General features: G+C 47.6%; 2 protein-coding genes across 2 annotated transcripts; both read left to right on the top strand.

The window, feature by feature from the left end:
• Positions 1–407: 407 nt before the first annotated feature.
• LOC117052029 (uncharacterized protein K02A2.6-like) lies at positions 408–12,809 on the top strand (the record flags this gene model as incomplete). Its single annotated transcript, XM_033158755.1, has 5 exons — positions 408–468; positions 1,621–1,725; positions 7,848–7,942; positions 10,644–11,732; positions 12,066–12,809. Coding segments are annotated over exons 1-5 (2,094 nt in total), but the record flags the coding sequence as incomplete, so codon positions are not given.
• Positions 12,810–15,755: 2,946 nt separating this feature from the next.
• LOC117051657 (phospholipase A2 inhibitor and Ly6/PLAUR domain-containing protein-like) lies at positions 15,756–20,769 on the top strand. The gene is made up of 5 exons (XM_033158232.1): positions 15,756–15,812; positions 16,930–17,049; positions 17,479–17,628; positions 20,105–20,245; positions 20,438–20,769. Exons 1-5 carry the CDS (start codon positions 15,764–15,766, stop codon positions 20,581–20,583), a joined length of 606 nt encoding a protein of 201 aa, XP_033014123.1. The 5' UTR covers positions 15,756–15,763; the 3' UTR covers positions 20,584–20,769.
• The last annotated feature ends 1,125 nt before the right edge of the window (positions 20,770–21,894 follow it).

Raw genomic sequence — 21,894 nt, 5'->3', positions numbered from 1 at the left:
ACCTACCTTGCAGGGTTGTCGTTAGAATAAAAGAGCAGTCATGCCTGCCTGCTTGGAAATCCATAGAGGAGTGGGGAATAAATAGAATGAGTCATGATATGTAAGGTGTGTGTCAAACAGGTAGGAATGCATCACATTTGCCATCAGATGTGTTGTCTGAATCTACCAAATGTTCCAGAAAGTCCTTGAACCCCAGGTAGACACCGCCCAACACAATAAGAAGAGCATCTCCACCCAGTTGCTTTACAGGTATTTACACAGCACAGCAATCCTTTTACTGCAGTTCATTCGAGCAGGTCATTCAATGTTGACATAAGAGCCCCATCTATAAAATGCCCTGTGCACATAATTCTGGGCGCAAGAAGCACTCAAGCTCAGCATTGTTCCTGGCCCTACCTTATGACACCATGGTGCCTCTCCTTGTTCTCTGCCTTCTTTCACCACTCTTAATTGCCTCTGCGGATACAAGTAAGTTATTTGATCACATTCATTTTCCTACTACGCTGTTAGGGACAGAATGGAAGACCAGCACTATGGAATGACATATCAACCGGGCCATCGTTTGATGCTAATCTGGGAGGGTTAAAAAAGTTGCACAGATTGTTCTTGCCACAGACCGATCTTTTAACAAAAGGAAGAGCTGAGGTGCATGCAAGAGCTAGTGGTTTTTCCCCCCATTTGGACTCCCATGCTAGCTTTTGAGTGGATGCATTTGGTGATGGGGATTCATAGACTGGTTAGTAAGTTATCTGTTAAACCTGCTGTAAGTTCTAAAGGTAGGTTGGCTGAAATATACAGTATTTAGCTAAGTGCTACTCAGTATGTGTGTGTGTGTGTGTGTAAATGGATGAGCCTAAGTCATGTCCACTAACTTCAAAAGGTCTACTCTTAGTAGGTAAAAAGGGTAAGGGTAAAGGACCCCTGGACGGTTAAGTCCATTAGGACTAGCATTGGGAGGCATATTTTGCATGGATCTATCTATCATCTCTCTCTCTCTCTCTCTCTCTCTCTCTCTCTCTCTCTCTCTCTCTCTCTCTCTCTCTCTCCTTTCAAGAACCAAGAATATTAGGCAAGAAGTACAGTCTCTCTCTCTCTCTCTCTCTCTCTCTCTCTCTCTCTCTCTCATGAGAAACTGTTGTGCTCTTCTGCTTTCAGTGTTTTCTTTCCTCTACCTACTCATGAATAATTTTTGTGGGCACCCATGTTTTTGAAGGCATGTAGTAGATCATTTGGGCTGGATAAATACCTTACTTTTAAAAAGTTTCTATTAAAACTTGTAAATTATAATGTCACGCATGTAAAGCACCTTGCTTCCGCCAAAGAATCACAGGAAATGTAGTTTGTCTAGGGTGCTGGGTACTGTTGTTCTGTGAGGGATGAACTACAGTTCCCAGGTTTTTGGACGGGGGTCAAATGCTTTAACTACACTTTAAATGCATGGTGTGTAAGCAGCCAATGTCTGAACTAGGATACATTTCACATTGTGGTGCGTACTCTTGGGAATATGCTGCCCACAGGCAGTATTATGCACTGAATGGAACATGGGCTTTCCCCGTTTTGTTCAATGCCTGAGGGTGCTAAAGTCCCATAGTTGTATGATGTCCTTCTCCCATCTTCCAGCTAGCTTGAAGTGTGTACAAGGCTATGATGCTACCCAAGCTCCGACAGACTGTCCCAGTGATTCTGACGCCTGTGTGACCATCAAGGACGAGAACACACTGCCTGGTAAGGAAGCGTTGGAAGAAGGAGAGGGTCAGGGAAGCCTGACAACTATTTGGCATCATGTGGTTCCTCCTGGAGGCTTTTAGAATGATCAGGAATCAGCATGACAATTGACAGGGCTTATGGCTTGCCGAGTGGTGTGCCATGGGTTGCTGGCACCCAGGGAAGGCAAGCTGTTGATGCCTCCAGAGCACACATCCCCTCACCGGATCCAAGTGGGGCTGTGTGACACCAACTGCCTGTTCACACAACTCAGCTCTTGGTGGGCGAATCCCCCTGGTGCCTGTGAAGAAGAGTGCCATGCCATACTGTGCTAGCCTCCCTCCAACCACACCCAGTCCCTGAGGACCGGGCTGTTTTGCTGTCTTCACCGAGGCAATGTTGGGATCCACAGAGGCCAGGGTCTGTCTGCAGAATTTTGCACCCGGGGCCACTGCCTCCTTGGTCCCCCCACGCTATGCCACTGGTCTTGCCTCTGGTAGGGGTGCTATTTAGGGAGCCTGTAGCACCCCCCCCCCCCGTGTTTCCATCCTCTAGGCAGTTATGCCTAAGGTGGTTTATTGTTCCACCTGCTGGATGGTAAGGATGCCACAGGCCTGTGTATTATACATGCATGCCAATGGCACAAATCCCTTTACTTAAAAATACACTACAATGCACCTAGTAACAGGTAATGACTGGTTGCGCTGACAGAAATATAAGAAGCTGTCTTATAACAGAGGTGGACCACTGGTCTATGCAGTTCAGTGTGGTCTGCACTCACCGACAGAGGCTCTCTAAAGTTCCTAACAGGAAGCCTTTTTCCTAGCTCTACCTTGAGATGGTGGGATTGAACCTGGACCTTGGTCACCAAAAGCAGATGCTCCTATGTTTCTATGATTATGTTGAGTTCTGGTCTGATCTGCAGGCACTTATACTCTGGGAGGCCATATTCCCTTGGGAGAACTTGGAACCAAGGTGTAAGGGCAAGGCAGAGCGGAGAAAATAGAGTTAGGCAGAGAGTGAAGGATTCTGGGGAATGGGCTCTCCTGACTTGTTGTTTATCTTTTTCCTCTTCCGGTAAACAGACACCACCAAGTTTAATGCAACGTTCTATACATGTGGGAAAAATGATTCTTGTGCCAATGCTTTCACCGTAACCGTAGGAGATGAGGCATATCTGCGCCACACCTCGGCTTGCTGTACCACAGCTGTTTGCAATGCAAACTTAAAATGGGGAGGTAAGTCATCATCTGCCCCCTCTCTGACAACAGAAATGCAAATCTGGGTCCCTCCAGATGTCATTTTCCTGGTGCACCCATGGGGTGGTCTCAATCATTTCAATCATGTTTGCGTGTGCAAAGGTTTCGGGCTAGTCACACGGCTTCATTTCCAATCAGTGCTCATCCCATTACTTCCCATGTAACCTCTTTAACTTTTCATACTACAAATGTATTGGTTTATAATTTCCCCACTTTTGTTGCTCTATAGCCAGCTCCTCCAGCCAGTGATAATGATGCAGTAGAACTGGGGAAGCATCACTGAACAAATGAAAGCAGGATAAATCTGCCACTAATGCAGTGTCATTGTTTCAAGAACACGTTGCAAAAAGAAATTAGAAATTGTTATAATGAAAGAAAAAAAACTCTATGTGAAATTGTGTAGAAAAGTTTTCTGCTCTACGGTGACATCTGGTGTCACAGCGTTATAACAAATATAAAGCACTCTTTATTTACTAATGTACCATATTTTTTGCTCCATAAGACACACTTTTTTCCTCCTAAAAAGTAAGGGGAAATGTCTGTGCGTCTTATGGAGCGAATGCATGGTCCCTGGAGCCAAATTGCTCAGGGGCTAAAGGCAGATCCTGCTTTTTCTGTTTTAGAAAGAGCTAAAGGCTAACAAGAGGGAAAGAGAGTGTTGAAAGGAACCCGCTAAACAGCTGATTGCAAGAGATTGGGGAGGGAGATAAGGGAGCAAGCTCCCTTCCTGCCCCGCCCAGGCCCCTTGCACAGTAGTTCCTTTGTGAGGGCTGAGGATCCTGGGAAATTGAGTTTTTCAGCCATTTGGGGCTTTCTGTTACTTTTCCTCTTGCTTTCTATTACTTGCTGGTGCTTTCTGGTTTGCTTTCTTCTTGCTTCCTATTACCTACTGGTGCTTACTGGTTAGTACTGGTTTGCTTTCCTCTTGCTTCCTATTACTTGCTGGTGTGTACTGGTTTGTACTGGTGCTTACTGGACTGTACTGGTTTGTACTGGTGCTTACTGGTTTGTACTGGTTTGCTTTCCTCTTGCTTCCTATTACCTGCTGGTGTTTACTGGTTTGTACTGGTGCATACTGGTTTGTACTGGTTCGCTTTCCTCTTGCTTCCTATTACTTGCTGGTGCGTACTGGTTTGTACTGGTGCTTACTGGTCTGTACTGGTTTGTACTGGTGCTTACTGGTTTGTACTGTCTTTCCAGTAGCACCTTAGAGACCAACTGAGTTTGTTCTTGGTATGAGCTTTCGTGTGCATGCACACTTCTTCAGATACGAAGAAGTATCTGAAGAAGTGTGCATGCACACGAAAGCTCATACCAAGAACAAACTCAGTTGGTCTCTAAGGTGCTACTGGAGATACTTTTTGATTTTGTTTTGACTATGGCAGACCAACACGGCTACCCACCTGTAACTGGTTTGTACTGGTTCGCTTTCCTCTTGCTTCCTATTACTTGCTGGTACGTACTGGTTTCTACTGGTGCTTATTGGTCTGTACTGGTTTGTACTGGTGCTTACTGGTTTGTGCTGGTTTGCTATCCTCTTGCTTCCTATTACCTTCTGGTGCTTACTGGTCTGTACTGGTTTGTACTGGTGCTTACTGGTTTGTAAGCAATGCTTTTCCCCCTTTGCAAAAGCTGCACAAATCTGTACTGATCCTAAAAAGCATGGCTTTTCCCTTTGCAAAAAAAGCTGCAAAACTTTTGAGTTGATTCTAAAAAAATCAACACATGGGTTTTAGAGGAGGAAAACCAGAATATTTTTTTTTCTGGTTTCCACCTCAAAAAATGAGGTGTGCCCTATGGTCCGGAGCGTTCTATGGAGCGAAAAATACATAGCTGGGTCCATACACAATTTGCATTTGTAATTGGTAGGAATAGCATGGAGTGTATGAAGTTTTAGTCCCTCTACCTGTTCTCATCCTAATGTAAGGCAGGCACAAAAGTTGTCTCTGGACCTCATTCTTTCTGACAAAGAAAATCTTAAAAGAAAACAACATCAAAATAAAGTGCTTGTGAGGGAAAAGGCTCAGTGGGTGCCTGTATGTTGTCAACCAGCACCACCTCCTCAATTTGGGAATGGTGTTCATAATACGCATGTGTTATTCGGCAGGTGTGGGGAACCACTGGCATTGCTTAACTGCACCTTCCCTCAGCCCCAACAAGCATGGCCAGTGGGCAAAGATGTTGTGAGTTGGTAGTTTAACAACATCTGGAGGGCAAAAGTTTTCCCACACCTGGAGTGAGAAGAAGGAATTCTGAGTGTGGGACAGGATTGTGTGGGGAGAAGCTGACCTCCTAACACTGGCGTTGCTGCGCCCTGCCTGGAAGGGATTAGGGTGGGTTCAGAAAGATGTGGGTCTACTGGTGAGCCAGTGCAGGGCTCCTGCTGCTGCATTCACACAACTCCAACCTCCTGCATCCTCTTCCTGCTTCATGATGTGCAAGAGAAGACTGCTGTTTCCCATCTCACTTCTAGTACACACCAGTAGCAGCCATTGTGATGTGATGGATCAGGCAGGGCAGTTGCATGGATGCTTGGCGGAGCTCCATACAGGTAAATGGCAGAAATGCCAGCATTAGGAGGGTTGCTTCACCCCAACACACTGGCTACTACCGGTGCATGTGTGAATCAGGCCTGTCAATGAACCATCAGGTCTCTTCTTAGATTCCTATTTAGAAATCTCCACACCACTTGCTTCTTTCTTCTTTGTTTCCTAGTTCCTCCAGCCGCTTCGAGAAAGAATGGGCTTGTATGCCCAATTGGATGTTTCGCTGAGACAGAGGAAAAGTGCAAAGGCAAAGAAGTCTCATGCACAGATGCAGAAAATAATTGCTTCAACATAAAAGGGACCATGGGCAATGAGACAGGTACTTAGCAGGGGAGGAAGAGGGATTGTGTGGGGTAGAGGCAGCAGGTGGGAGAGGAATGCTGCCTCAGAGATGGACCAACCATGAGCCAAGATGAGGTGGACACGTCAGGTGGCAGAGCAAGAGACCCGCTGCCTTGAACCTCAAGTAACAATCTCCCAGGATGTTCTCTGGTGCAAGCATCATTGAAATGAACAAGTGCTGTGCCAGAGCATGGGGGGAGGGAATGTATCCATGATAAGGTGCTAATGGCTTGTGTCCATTGTCCTTCGGTGCACTAAAATGTCTTGGGTGAGGGATTGAATCTGGGCTCCTTCACATAAATGTTGGAATGATCAGATTGGCCAAATAGATAAATCATATATGAGTCAGAATTATGTACATATTGGAAATGTAAAGGAGTAGAAGGCACATTTCATCATATGTGATGGACTTGTAGAGCAGCTAAAGGATTTTGGGAGATGATACGTAATGAAATGAAAAAAATATTTAAGAGGACTCTCCCCAAAAGACCAGAAGCTTTTCTTCTACCGATAATTGGACCAGATTACCATAGAATCAAAGGAATTTGTTTCTGTATGTGACTACTGCAGCGAAAGTACTACCGGTATATGCCCCCAAATGGTGGGAGGATGCAGTACTTACAAAAGAGGAGTGGCAGTTGAAATTGATGGAATATGCTGAATTAGCAATTTTAACTAATAAAATTAGAGAATGAGACAGCCTTCAAGGAGGATTGAAAAATGTTTGTAGATCACTATAAAATATATTGTAAACATGTTAAAACGCTAACACGTTTAGAGTAAGGTCAGCAGTAAAAGTTATTGTGTGGACAGGTGGAGTCCCCCCGACCCCAGGCAACTCCTGAGTGGAATAATGACTCAACACAATGTGCTATGGGATTAAAATTGGCCACAACTTTATTAAGTTTCAGATATAGGGAGACCTTGGCTTAGGCATTGGGCATTTATCCTTCCCAGTCCCAAGCCTGGGATCTGGGAGACTTCAGGGTTATCGAGAATGTGTGAGGATTGGGCTGACTCTTGAGAACATATGTTCAAGCAGAGAGCCTGCCCCCCATTTCGCCGCCGTTGGAGGTGAGAACAAAGACAACCTCTCAGGGTATGGCCAATGCCTACCCTCAAGACCCCTTTAACGGGGAACCCTGGGATCACCAACACAAGGGGGGAGTGGGTCACCACTTCATGCCCCCCCCATTTAGGAAGATGGACTAAAGGATTCCACTCAAGGCCTGAAACTGCCAAAGTTGTAACGTTTTGCTACGGGAAAGGCTAAACCTGCCAATGCAGGGAAATTCCTTTCCGGCCCTTCAACAGTGACCATGACGTAGCAGCGCCTGCGTACCTGTGGAGAAGAGGTTAATCTGCAAAAGAAGATTTAACTGAGGGAGGGCAGGGTGGGAGCCAACTAACACTTCACAGGTAAGATTCATCTTCTGTTGTGTGGGCAGGGCGGTCCCTCCTCTTACCTGGCCAATCCCCTGGCAACGCCTCCCCAGGCGGGATTGGGCGATTGGCTGAGGTAGGCGGAGACCTCCAGGAATCAGGCCTGGGGAGGATGGAGCCAACCCGAACTACGAGGAGCCGCACTGGGATCCGGGGGGCTGCGCATGACCACGCAAAAGACTCCCCCCATTTGATGTGGGAAGTGGTCATTCTGAGAATAAGGTGGAGGAAATAAGGTATAGAATAATTACAATATGCAGCAGCAAAAGATAATTTGAGGAAAGTAAGAAAGGATGGAAGGGAAGTCGATTACCAAGGGAATGCATATTGGAAAATGTTTGACTAGTTGTATTTTATTTTTCAAAATTTATAAATAAAATTTATAAACAAACAAACAAACAAACATTCTTCGCCTAGTGCATAGTTAAATGATGGGATTTCGTCTTATAAGATGCAGTGATGATGGCCACTATCTTGGATGGCTTTCAAAAAGTATTAGACAGATTCATGGAAGATAAGACTGTCAATGACTATTAACCATGTCTACCTGCAGGTGCCAGGAACTTCACCATGCATGGTTGTGGAACAAGCAACGTGTGTGAACTCATGGGCAAATATCTGACAGTTAATGGAACCGACTACCCAGTGGTAACTGCAGACTGTAAGGATGCCAAATCCTCTAGCACCAACCATATCCTGGGAAAGAGTTCCTTCCTCTTCCTGCTACCCAGTATCTCCAGCATTCTCTTTATGAAGTTTCTCTCATGAGCTTTCTTTCCATGCCAGCCAACTTGTAGGATCCATGCCATGAGCTTTTGGGCACCAGAATGGACAAATCTGTCAAGTTTAGTGCTCTTAAGTTTCTCATAAAAAATAAATAAATCTTAAATTCAATTCTCCACATTTCTACAGCAATCTGCATTAAAAAATAATAATATTGAAAATCCATCCACATTTTAGCATGGATTTCTCCTAATAAACACAATTGACCAGTATAGAGTTTTTGCTAGCATTTCCCCCTAATAAAATGCATCTGTATATATGTTATTATCACCAAAATATGCACTTTTGGCACTTTCCCCACACAAATGCATTTTTGTATACACTGTTTTGATTTATGAAATACATTGCAAAATTCTGAGAAATGTGAAATTTGAAGGCTGAGTTTTGGTTTGCGTATTGATCTGGGAAGTGCAAATGAGTTAGTTTCACATTAATATGCAGACAAAATTGAATTCCTTCCTCATCCCAACTTGGGGACCATGATGCCTCCCCCTCCCCCTCCAGGTTTCTTTTCAGGGTTCCCGACTGTTTTTTGAATGAAATATCGCAGGCCCAATAAAGAATATTAAGTCCAAAAATGGTTCTATTTCTTTCTTCTAGATGGCAGTCAATAAGTTTAAAGAAGGCTTTAGCACTAAGGGGAGGTCCCAGTCAGAGGGTTCTTGCATGGCTGGGTGGGGTGGCACAGGTGAGCCTACAGAGGCTATTGTTGTGTTTCTTCCTAATGTACCTTTCTTTGTGATGATTCAAAAAGTGATTTGGCCAGTCTGGGGCAAAGCAACACTCCTTAGCTGTGTCCAAGATTATTCCATATATAAAAGAGATGAACCTCAATTAAAACAAATGAAGAAAATAAAACCCAAAATCAGAAGCAAGCCCCACTACCATTCTAGCCATGCCTATGCTCCTAGCCGCATCTCCATTTTGTCATGCAAGAGGCATGCTGTGTCCACCCACAACTTAACACTGGCGACGAAGGTGGGATCATGGACATCAGAACACAGACAGCACACAGCCAGTCTCAGAACAAGGGCAGATCACTGAGCTGAATCACTGAGCTGAATCACTGAGCTGAATCACTGAGCGAAATCACTGAACAGAACCAACTCAGAGCTGCCCGTTCTGGCTAGAGCACTGTGTTCCGTCCATCGCCCACCACGTCGGCATCGGAATCATGGCTACACTAGTGCCTCTACCGCCGTTTGCCCCGGCCTCTGAATCATGGGACTCATATCTCGCTCGGTTCGAATGCTACCTTCAAGCAAACGAGCTAACAGAAATATCAGAGGAGCGGAAGCGAGGCCTTTTCCTCAGCCTCTGCGGGCCCGAAGTGTTTGAGACGGCCAGAGTCTTAGTCGCTCCACTCGCAGTTCACAGAGCACCGTGGGACGCGCTACAAGAGAAGCTACGCGGCCACTACGCGCCCAAGCCTTCCAAAATTGCGGCCCGCCATGCCTTTTACCACCGGAACCAGGCAGAGGGGGAGTCGATCAACGACTACGTCGCCGCCCTCCGAAAGGCCGCATTAACCTGCGAGTTCCGAGACTTAGACGATGCCATGATGGATCGGATCGTCTGCGGGGTCTGGGACAACTGTCTGCAACGGCGTCTCCTTTCCAAGCCAGACCTCACGCTGCAGAAGGCCATCGAGGAGGCTGCGGCCTCAGAAGCGGCTGAACTCTCCGCCCAAGAGATCCGCAAGGCCAGCAGCCCACGTCCTACAAAAAAGCCAATCGCTGTACACCATGAAGAGGCTAGCAGCGACGAGGCATCAACCAGCGAAGACGATGACGTGCACCAGACGAAGCGGGAACGCGGGAAGTTCAAACAGAAGTCCAAGGGCCAATCAGAATGCGCCGGCTGTGGTGGCAACCACCCCCGCGTCAAATGCCGATTCAGAGACGCCATCTGCCGGCAGTGCTCCAGAAGGGGTCACATCGCCAAGGTCTGCCGATCTACGCCATCAAGCACAGCCTCTTCACCACCTCGCGAGTCCAAGTCGTCAACCCGGTCCACAAACAGTAACTGTTTCGCTCTCACCAACTGTTGCTGCTCATCCGGAACCACGATTGGACAAACCGACTCGCCTACGCGACGCAAACTACACATCACGGTGCTCATCGAAGGAGCTCCGTGTGACATGGAGATCGACACCGGGTCTGCCCTGTCCGTTGTGTCCTGGAGCACTATCAAAAGACTTGTGCCCAGGCTTTCTAAGAGGCAGCTTGACCGACATCGTGTACACCTGAGGGACTACCAGGGAAACGACATTCCCGTGACGGGCGTCGGCCAGTTCCAGGTCAAGTTCAAAAACTTCTCGGGCCCACTCCGACTCGTGGTAGTTGAAGACCCGTGGCCCAGCCTCCTAGGGCTAGAATGGTTTGGTGCCCTCGGCCTGGAAGTCACCGGCATCAACTGCATCTCCAACGCGGAAGTGGAAAAGTTAACTAAAGAATTTGCCGAGGTTTTCGATGGCACCTTGGGCCAATATACAGGCACACCCATCTCCTTTAGCCTTGATCCACAAGTAGCTCCAATCAAGCTAAAGCCACGCCGGGTTCCGTTCGCCCTCAAGGCTAAGGTGGACGAACAACTGGACAAATTAATCGCGCAAGGGGTTTTGGAGCCGGTCGACCATGCCAAGTGGGAAACGCCTATCGTCACACCTGTCAAGCCGGATGGGTCGGTGAGGATATGCGCAGACTACAAGTGCACGATCAACAAGGCGCTTCAGCAGCACGCTTATCCAGTTCCCGTCGTCCAACACCTGCTGCATTCTTTGGGCGAAGGCAAGGTCTTTGCTAAGCTGGACCTTGCCCAAGCCTATCAACAACTGCCTGTTGACGACGCCACCGCTGAAGCTCAGACGATCGTCACCCACCGAGGAGCGTTCCGATGCCGCCGACTACAGTTCGGGGTGAGCGTGGCTCCCGGCATCTTTCAAAGCCTCATGGAGCGCCTCCTGCAAGGACTGCCAGGCGTGGTACCATATTTCGATGATGTACTGGTATCCGCAGACTCAAATCAACAGCTGTTCGAGCGCCTCCGCGCTGTGCTGACCAGGTTCCAGGAGGCCGGACTCAAGGTGAAGAAAGAAAAGTGTCTGATTGCCGTTCCACAGGTGGAGTTCCTGGGCTACCTCATCAACGCCTCTGGCCTTCACCCAACGACATCCAAAATCCGGGCCATCCAGGAGGCCCCGATTCCAAAGAACAAGACGGAGTTGCAGGCGTTCCTGGGGCTGCTGAACTTCTACAATATGTTCCTGCCCCACAAGGCAACGCTAGCTGAGCCTCTCCACCGCCTGCTCAGCACGAAGGCGCCATGGTCCTGGGGTCATAGAGAGACAGCGGCATTCAACGCAGTCAAGTCCCTCCTCTCCTCAGACAGTGTGCTGGTACAGTACAGTGAAGCCAGGCCACTGGTCCTCGCCTGTGACGCCTCGCCCTTTGGCATCGGTGCAGTCCTCAGTCACCGGTTCCCGGATGGGAGGGAAGCACCACTTGCTTACTTCTCTCGGACGCTGTCTCCGGCGGAACGGAATTACAGCCAGCTCGACAAGGAGGCACTGGCGCTTGTGGCTGGAGTGAAGAGGTTCCACGAATACCTCTACGGGAGAACCTTTGACCTCATCACTGACCACAAGCCGCTCCTGGGCCTCCTTGCAGGGGACAGACCAACTCCGCCGATCCTCTCGCCACGCATGCTGCGATGGACTGTTTTTCTGGCAGCATACAGCTATCGGCTCATTCATCGCCCGGGAAAATCGCTGGGCCATGCTGATGCCCTCAGTCGTTGCCCTCTTCCGGCGTTTGTGGAAGATCCGGCTCCTGCTTCATCGGTACTCCTGCTTGAGGACCTTCCAGCTGCACCAGTGTCGGCTGCCGATGTGGCCTCCGCATCTTCCCAGGACCGCACCATCAGACGTGTGCTCAACTGGGTGTGGAGGGGGTGGCCAGAAGGGCCATTCACAACTGAGTTCCAGCCGTTTGCAACCAGACAGCATGAGCTCTCGGCTCATCGCGGCTGCCTACTGTGGGGAGACCGAGTCGTGGTTCCCCAAAGACTCCGCCAACGCGTCCTTGAGGCTCTGCACATCGGCCACCCAGGGATCGTTAAAATGAAGGCGTTGGCTCGGTGTTACGTCTGGTGGCCTAACATGGACGATGCCATCACCTCCTGGGTTGCCTCCTGTCAAGCATGTCAAGAATCGAGACCTGCACCACCGGCAGCTAAGGGCAACACCTGGGAGACGCCAAAGGCACCCTGGTCGAGAGTGCACATTGACCTTGCTGGCCCTTTTCATGGCCGGACCTTTATGGTAGTGGTGGACACTTATTCGAAATGGCTGGAGGTGGCTCTGATGCCCTCCACCACTACCGAAGCCATAGTCCGGGTGCTGCGGGGCCTATTTGCAATGCATGGATGTCCTGATGTCCTCGTCTCTGACAACGGGCCACAGTTCACATCAGGCGCCTTTGAAAGGTACCTCTTGGGGCTAGGCATCCGCCACGCCCTAACAGCTCCATTCCACCCGGCCAGCAACGGACAGGCAGAAAGAATGGTGCGCTCAGCGAAAGAGGCACTGGCACGCCTGGACCAGAAGGACTGGCATGAGCGAGTTACGGAATACTTGCTCGTGCAACACATTACCCCGCATGCAGCCACAGGGCGGAGTCCAGCTGAACTGCTTATGGGCCGTCGCCTCAGATCTCCGCTCGACCGGTTGCATCCAGACTTCGGGGTAGCCGAGCCCCCGGGCGGTGCTAACGCACCAAGGTCTTTCATTCCCGGGGATAAGGTTTTTGCCAGAAACTATGTGGGTGACATTCCTTGGGTGCCGGCCACGATAGTGGGAGTCACTGGGCCCCGCTCATATCAGGTGGCACTTGAGGACGGGCGTTTGTGGCGCCGGCACATAGACCAACTGAGGCGCCGGGTTGGGACTTTGGACGATACCACAGTACCCTCAACGGCAGCCTCAGCTCTAGAACCGACACCATTGGAAGGCGAGGCTCCATCTACACCCCCTTCACAAACTGCGGACATGGAGCCAAGCCGAGCCACTGCAGGGGTGTTGCCTGACTCCCTTGAGACGCCGACCACTGCCTTGCCTGAGTGTCCACCAAGTCCGATCGTGACAGGCCCTCCAACAGCAGCGGAGCCGGAGACCTCAGGCCCAACGACACCATTGGTAGCACAGCAGTCGCAACGGGACTCGGGCAGCCAACCGGGCTCTGATACTGGCCCACGGCGGTCAGGTAGGGTTCCCAAACGCCCAGGGTATCTAAAAGACTATGTTACACACAATTTGCACACATAATGCTGCATCGTAAATTGAACTGTTATGCTATGTGCTTTAATGAATATTGTTGTATATAATGGAACCACTATGCTTGTAACCTAACGCCTTATCTCGGTGGGGAGGGGTGTTATGTATTGAAGTTCTCACCTGGGCCACCAGGGGTGTGTGTATAGTTTATTCTGCTGCGGTTTTCACTCAGGTCAGTTTATGCAAATGAAGGATTATAAACTGACACTCAGGGATTGGATAGCTGCAGAATATGGTTACTGTTGCGTTGTAGCTGAGTTCTATATAAGCTGGTGGCTGAGGCCTCCAGCTTAGTTCTGTTCCAGCCTACTAATAAACAAGAGCTGTTTGGAGATCGCTGTGTCGTCTGCTGTGTCCACCCACAACTTAACACATGACAAGAACATCAACCAGAGTGTGGAGCCCAGCTGGTGAACAGTAGCAGATTGAGAAGTGTCGGGTTCCTTCATAGTAGGCACCAGCGAGAGCAGTGAATGTGCTGTGTGAGCGCATGGGGGCGGTTGGAGGATGGATGACTGTCAAGGGATTGAGGTTGAACCCGGACAAGACAGTAGTAGTAGTAGTAGTAGTAGTAGTAGTAGTGTGTTTGTGTGTGTTTATGGGAGGAGTTAAGGACTCCAAGTCTGGAGTCAAAAGAGACAGAGCAGCTGGGGGAGAGAAAATAAACAGGACTACAACTTCCTCACTTTTAAAACCGCCCAAGATTTTGAGGCCTGCATGGTGATAACTGAGCAATCCATAAACTCAGAAACCTACAAAGCACCAATTAGCTTTTGCAAAATGCTGCACCTTTGCCTTCCATGTTTGAATTCAAACCATGTGGGCAAAAATGGATCACCTGACCTTATGGGGACATCAGCTGATTTATCGTTGGGGAGCACACCCACCCACCCACCATCAAAGTTGGCCCATTCTCCTCAGGTGGAGGGAGGGAGGGAGAGAGAAACACCAGCTCAGTAACTAGATAGGGATGAAGACCCTATGCTGCCCCCTCTTGATTTTGCTGGACTGCATCTCCCACAATTCCTTACTGTTGCAAGCTGGCTGGGGTTGATAGCGACTGGATTTCAGCAAGACTTGGAGGGCCACCTCTGCTGTAGACTGATAAGCAGGAACTGGAAGAGTAGACTGCTGATCTCATAATCATGTCAGACAATAGGTGTTCTAAGCCTCCATAGTTGCTGGGTTTGTGGACCTGAAAACTCTAAGAAGCTGCAGCAATGATTCTTGCTCTTCTGCCTACTGAGCATTTCTCTGAAACTTCTACGAGCCGAAGAGGTTGAGTGGTCACCTATGGGGTAATGTGATCCTGCAAGTAACTTGGTCCCAAGCTGTTAAGGGCTTTATATACACATGAAGGCTGCAGTCACACAGCTGTTTATTCGATTTCCCCAACGTTTCTTTAACTGTTAATTTCCCCATTATATCTGAGAAGTCACATGACATAACAACCACTTGCAGAAAACTAATGGAATATAGTACATATTTGGAACTCATTTCCATGTTATTTTATTCCGATGGGGAAAATATCAATTTGCAGCTCACTTAACCTGGAAATTCATGGGAGTAAAGTGATGAAATTTGGGGTGGTATGATCAGCATTCAGTCCTTTCCTGCTATTTCCATGGGGGACTCATGGGGGAGCTGAAGCATGCATGTGTGGAAAGGGTGGGGAAGGAACAACAATGTCCAATGCTTTTTTGCTGCTGTGTCATGCCCATTGCTGTGAAAGAAATTTAGCATGATGTCCAGGACATAGGAGCCAACTCCTAGGGGCCTTGGGGGCTTCGGCCCCCACAATAAAACGTTTGAGAGTCTGTCCCTGCCCCCAAGCTGAAGGGCATTCCCATTCAAATGGTGTGTGTGCACTGTGCCATGTGATTGATTATTTGGGGTGGGGAACCCCTGGTCCAGAATATGGGTCAACAAGCCACAGTTCCGTAACACAACAGGTATTGCAGTATGAAATGAACATTAGGAAACAGGAAAGAAGCACTAGCATTATATTCAGGAAAACAAACACACCTTAAGATTAACACCTTCAATTTGGCCTCATAACACATTGACAATCAGAAAGGACCTTTGGGTAGATGTGTAATATGATGATAGGGCCTCGCTCCTATCAGCAGTGGTATGCTACAGTTTCCAGACCAAGCACAAGGGAAGTTCCACATGTACATGGTCAGCAAGCACATATTTGTTGTTGGTCACTCTCCCCCATTTATTGACCTTCCTTGGAGCCCAGTTGGACCAGGAGCCAAATCCCCCCACAGCTATACTAGAAGAGAGATCCCTGGTATAGCTGCCTCCTGAGCTTGAGTTTTCCTTTCTCTTTTGCATGTGTTCCCAAGGCCATGCAGACGTCTCTGATCTTCTACCTCTTTGTTCTCTTGCCTGTTACAGGTAGGTCCATAGGACTTAACTCCTTAGGCCAGGGGTAGCCAGTGCAATGCATTCCAGGCACTGTTGGATTCCAGCTCCCATGAGCCCCAGCCCATTGATGAAGGACGATGGGAGTTGAAGTTCAACAGTATCTGGAGGTCATAACGTTGGCTACTCTTGCTGCCTTACACCATGTTAGATTATTTCTCTATCTAATCTGAGATTGTTTACTCCTGCCTTTGCCAGCCTGGCATCCTGTAAATCATTTGGACAACAGCTCCCAACAGATGGGACATGTAGTACAAACTGTGGGGTAACCAGCCTCATATAAGCAACATGCTTATGTCTAATTAATGCATGAAGGGATTAAAGTCATAGAGTAAACTGGTCTGCCAGGCTTAGTTAGGCCACCCCCTCTCACCTTGAGAGGAAGGCAATTAAAGGCCTTTGTTTACTTCAGTCTACCAGAGAGGTTCAATGACTGAAGCGATTTTGAGCTGGTTGCTGGAGCTCAGGCCACATGGCTCTTACAAGCCATTGTTGTGTTTTTATACCAATAATTTCAGAACTTTCATTATCTAAGCCAGGTTTTACTGCCTGTGCAACTTTTTCTGAATGCTGTATGGAAAAGCACATGAATAGGACCTTTGGAGGGTTTGTAAGTAAACCATTTTATGGTCTTTTCTATGCAAGGGGAAGAGGTGAACTTTGGAAGGAACTTTGAAGGACATATTTTAAAGATCTAACAACCTATATTTCCATGCTTTACTTTGCTACATATTTTGTGATTTTATATCTCTACTGGGGTTCTCTCATCAAACAGCACTTGGCTTCCAGGGAATTCTTCTTCTCCATTTTGTGTGTTGTGATGCCATTTTGTGGTTTACCCAGGGTGCCAAAACCAGACCCTCCAACTGTTCCTGTTTTTCAGGGGCAGACCCGAACTCACAGAAGCCACCCAAAGTTCCAATTTGACCCTGGAATGTCTCACTTTCCTTAGGACATCCCTATTTTCATTGGAGAAATGTTGGGGTGGGTATGCAAAATATCTTGGGCTAGCCCTGAATAAAGGTCACTTGCTACCACCTGGCTGGAACTCGACCCTTTGCTTCATCCTGCTGTTTCCTTTCCCTTCCAGGAGTTTGCTTGAACTGTGAACGCTGCAGCAGCAGCAACAGTGACTCGTGCATTGGGACGCCCTATACCTGCCCACTATCTGAAGATGCCTGCCTTATCTTCACCTCAGAGAACATTGTTGGTGGGTGATTGTTTGGCCCTTTGCCAGGCGGTGGGCGTGGCCACAGGCTAAAGTGGGCTGTGCCTCTCTTGCTGTGTATGTGCATTTAAAAAGCAAATCAGGATACAGTGGTGCCCTGCTAGACGAATGCCTCGCTAGATGAAAAACTCGCTAGACGAAGGCATTCATCTAGCGGAAGGCAGCCCCGCAAGACGAAGAAGTCTATGGGGCTGCCTCGCAAGACGAAATTTTTTCGTCTTTTTTTCCTCGTTTTTCTCACTAGACGAAAAACCCGCTAGACGAAAATTTCCGCAGGACGAATTATTTTCGTCTAGCGGGGCACCACTGTATGCATGTCAAAAATAAACGAGTAAGTAAACAAAAATTAATGTACTCAGATTGACATTGCTGTTGGTTTCCTTTTTACCTTTCCTCCATGAAAAACCCCAGGAAATGACCGATGGTTCTCCACCTTCAAAGGCTGCACCAAGAAAAAGTTCTGCCCTCCGACGCCCATGGGCTTCACTTTCCCGAACCAGCGCAAACGGAGAGCTGCCAAGTGTTGCCACACAGATCTCTGCAATGCTGGATCAGTGACACGTAAGCATCTTGGCATGACTTTTCCAACAGGCATTCCCTAACTGCGGCCCTCCAGATGTTTTGGCCTACAGCTCCCATGATCCCTAGCTAACAGGACCAGTAGTCAGGGATGATGGGAATTGTAGTCCAAAACATCTGGAGGGCTGAAGTTTGGGGGTGCCTGCTTTTCCAAGTTCTTCCTCTTCTACGGTGTGATTCGCGTCACCAAGCTGCACCCCAGTATTGCTCCATGGGACACCGGTTGCTCCTGGGAAACATTGCCATGGAGAATTGTGAATCAATCTCAACCAGCACCCATGATTTGTAACACACTTCATTGCAATGGCATGAATGACCTCTGAGAACATCTAGTATGAACTAGGTCACATTTAAATCACATGTCTCCCCACCTCAAAGAATCTTGGGAACTGAAGTTTGCTAAGGGTGCCAGGGATGATAGCTCCATGATAGGTTAAGGATGGTTCCCATGATTCTTTGGGGGAAGCCATGTGCTTGTGTATAGTTTGGATGTGTCCCTAGAGTACAGCCATTAGCTTTGCCATATTTCAAAAAGTGAAAATCTGGAGAGAAAAGTTGGTGACCTCCCCCCCCCTTTTTTGCAAACTTGTTAAGCTTGGAATGAGCTATTTGTAAGGGGAAATCGCTGGGTTAGCATACAGCTAGATTTCCCTGGACGTTTAGCTGATTTCTGCCTGGATACTTTCCAACAGCCGCTTGCCAGCTATGTCCAGGAAATTCTGGACACATGGCAACCCTAACAGCCATCATGTTCTCACTTTCAAAACCCGGGGGACGGGGCTGATTGTGTATGGTGGGAACAGGATTGCAACTCTACCTCCTCCCTGGACTTTTGGGTGCTAAGCTGGATGAATACAAATTTGTTTGTAAATATTCAATAAACCATTTCTATTCTTTTATAAAAAGTTTGTTATCTTGATTTCTTATTTTTCCGGTAAGTTTTGCCATTTCTGCATATTCCACAAGTTTTTGTACCCATTCTTCTTTTGCTGGGAATTCTTATTCTTTCCATTTTGGGGCAAGCAACATTCTTGCTGCTGTAGCAGCATACACGAATAAGTTTCTGTACAGTTTGGGTAGTTCTGTCCCTATAATTCCTATTTTTTTACGGTGGCCATTCTTAAGTTGGGAATAGAGTAGCTGCTTTGGAAGATGATAATCAGACATCCGAACAACACAACCAGTCCAGTTGATGTTGAAGAATCATTGCTTTGACACTGGTGATCTTTGCTTCTTCCTGTAAACTGGCATTAATTTGCCTGTCTTTCCAAGTTATATGTTAAATCTTTTGTAGACACTGTTGATGGAGTTACAGGTGCTACTAGAAAGAATTTTCGATTTTGTTTTGACTGTTGATGGAATCTTTCAAGGAGTTGGAGATGGCATTTATAAGTGGTTCATGTTTCGCAAGCATACAGCTAGCAGGAGTGATCCCACTTCCCTTCTCTCGGTGTGTGTGAATGTGTGAATACACTCACAGCTATGACACATTGAAGCTGAACATTGGCAGGTTCAGGACAGATACAAGGAAGCAATTCTTTATGTAAGCACATACAGTAGTTAAACCGTGGAAATCAATCCTACAGGAGGCAGTGATGGCCACAGTTAGGAAAGCTTTAAAAGAGGATTTAGACAAATTCATGGAGGATAAGGCTACCTGTGGCTACTAGCCACAATGGCTACACTCTTCCTCCATACTCTAGTGTTGACTGGAGGGGGGGGAGGGCAGGCTGTATGCCTGAGCCCCCTTCTAATTCCTGGATCCATCACAGATTCAATTCCTAGAACAACCTGGCTAGCTTACAGCTTGAGGTCATGGCCTTCTAAGCATGGGCTGCTAAAGTGACAAAGGAAGTGGCTCTGTGCCGGACAACAAATGGTTAGGTCTCCCTCCCTTGACTTGCTGGGAGTTAGAAAGACAAAGAGTAGAGGGAAGAATGTGAAATCTAGAAGCTGGAAGCAAAGCTGCAGGCTGGGAAGCCAGAGAGACAGAGCCAAGCCTGATTATTGCTTCAATCCAAGACAGTGGCAATGAGAGAAGCAAGACCGTCTTGGCGTGTTAGTGCTTTGAATCCCTCCATCGTAGGCTCAGGTTGTATATATGTGCAAAAAACAACAACCCATGTACCATAAAGGCACCATTGTCTCTGCTGCCCATTATTCCAAAGGAAACACGAACCCTGGGTGAGAGCCTGGAACCGCTGGAATCTTGCACTGCAGGGAGATTGGGGTGGCATCATAGGTGCCAACTCCCTGGGGTCCTGGGTGCCCGAGGACTCACAGAATTTCCCATGAAGGGGCCACAAAGTTGGGTGGTTGCTCCTTTGGTGAAATGTTTGAGGATTGTGACAGAAGCCCAAAGGGGAATGACTGGAGGATGGGTAACTATCTTTATCTATAATCTGAAAATGGATCTGAGATGAGGTGTTTCTTCTCTTGTTTCTGTGCTTGCTCTCAGTGCCACGGCTAGGAGCCAGGCCAAATGGCTTACAGTGTCCTGGATGCTTCTCGCAGAATCCAAGGTGCCGCCCCACAGAGACATTAAACTGCCATGGCTGGGAGCGCAAATGTGTCTACTATGATGTGTCCGTACAACAGGGTAAGGCTGCATTCAGACAGTACTTTATTCCATTTTCTTGACGTTTGATTACCTGATAACTTTCACGTTTTATGCAATCTTTCACATGATTTCACTTCTGGAAATCTATCAGAATTGAGTGGAATTTTAGCGCCCATTTCTATGTCAATTGCTCAACTTAAACCAAATCAACGTTCTTCTCAATTCCTGCAGGCAATGAGATATACACTTATGCCAAACGTGGCTGTGGGACCAAACACGCCTGTGTGAGTGGGCCGCGTACTCTCGGGATACCTGGATTGTACGTAGAAATTTGGAAGGCCGCCACGTGCACTCCAGCTGTCAAATACATGCACTAACAAGTTGCTGGGCCCTCAGAACATATATAAATAAGTGTTGAATCATCTCTCCAGCTTCCTGGAAGATACGGCGAGGTTAAAAAGAAAAGAATCCAGGCATCATTCTTAGCAGGCAATTCCCATTTCCACTAATCCTATGCAATTTTATACTTGGAGTATTTTTCTTTGCCAGTGAATAAAATCATGTCAAGAGTGAAGAAGTTTCTGTTTCTTTGAGGCTCCTGGGATGGCTCTAAATCACTGCATGCTCCTTTTTCATTGTTAACAGTAGCCTGTGTTTTGGAACTCACTACAACAGGCACTTCTTTGCAAGCCACAAACGCCCATCATTTCCACATTGCTGTTCTGTAAGTCAGGGGTGGGGAATCTTCGGCCCAGATCTGAACCGCCACGAGCAGCAGTTTCACTTGCAAGGCCATGTTCTTCAAACCACACCCATCTGCACCACACCTGATGTTATATGTGATGTCAGATGTGTGACAGGTGCAGATGCAGTTGGATTGTTTGTGTGACCAAGTACCCTTATGTAGTGAAGCCACTCCCTGCAGAAAGTAGGGTTGAAGTCATTACCCATCAGAAGGGGATACTCACAGGGGACCACAAGACCCCAAAGGGTTCTGTACTCCTGTCCTAAGTTTATTCATGCTGATTGATACTCTTCCTGGCTTTCAAAAATTGTTACGCTTTGCAAAATGGTATGTATCCCCTTGTAATCACCCATTCTCATGCAAGCAAGAGACAGCAGGGAGATAAGTACAGCCAGCCAGGAAAAGGACATTCATTCATTTATGTCATTTGCCATGAGCATGTTAATAAGTTGCTTGATAACAGTGGTCCCTGGGCAGCTCAGAGAATCAGCAAAGCATGAAAGCACATGATTCAGCCATAAAGCAATGAAGCCACAGATTTAAATGTAATTAAAATGATGGAAGAAATCTTTAAAGGGTCTTAAAAGTTCTGGGGGAATTAATAAAGCTAGCTCAGTGGTAGATCACCTACTTGGCATGTAGATAGCATCAGAGTGTCCAACCCTTTCACCCCATGGATGCAGTGAATGACTGGAACAAACATCATTTGGAAACCAGCCTATTGGCCCCAGCCCCAGAAGCCTGAGAAGTAACCATTCATTTGCCTTTGCATGTCGTTATGGCCACCAAGCCCAGAACAGGTGCTGGTTTCACCTGGTGATTTATCTCCTATGGAGTCTGATGGAAAAGGAACTGTTCCACACAGCCCATTCTCCTTGCATACCCCACCTTCCGACTGTGTCCAACCCTGGAGCTATAAATCTCCATCAGCCAGGCTAAGCTA

The sequence above is a fragment of the Lacerta agilis genome, chromosome 8, assembly GCF_009819535.1.
Source record: "Lacerta agilis isolate rLacAgi1 chromosome 8, rLacAgi1.pri, whole genome shotgun sequence".
In the NCBI taxonomy this organism is placed as follows: domain Eukaryota; kingdom Metazoa; phylum Chordata; class Lepidosauria; order Squamata; family Lacertidae; genus Lacerta; species Lacerta agilis.
Note: the sequence above shows the minus strand (reverse complement) of the source record. Positions and strands in the feature narration are given on the sequence as shown.

Coding starts and splice junctions, on each gene's coding strand:
- LOC117051657 (XM_033158232.1), top strand. CDS start 15,764: ATGCAGACGTCTCTGATCTTCTACCTCTTTGTTCTCTTGCCTGTTACA. Junction 17,050..17,478: donor CACCTCAGAGAACATTGTTG/GTGGGTGATTGT, acceptor GAAAAACCCCAG/GAAATGACCGATGGTTCTCC. Junction 20,246..20,437: donor TGATGTGTCCGTACAACAGG/GTAAGGCTGCAT, acceptor CAATTCCTGCAG/GCAATGAGATATACACTTAT.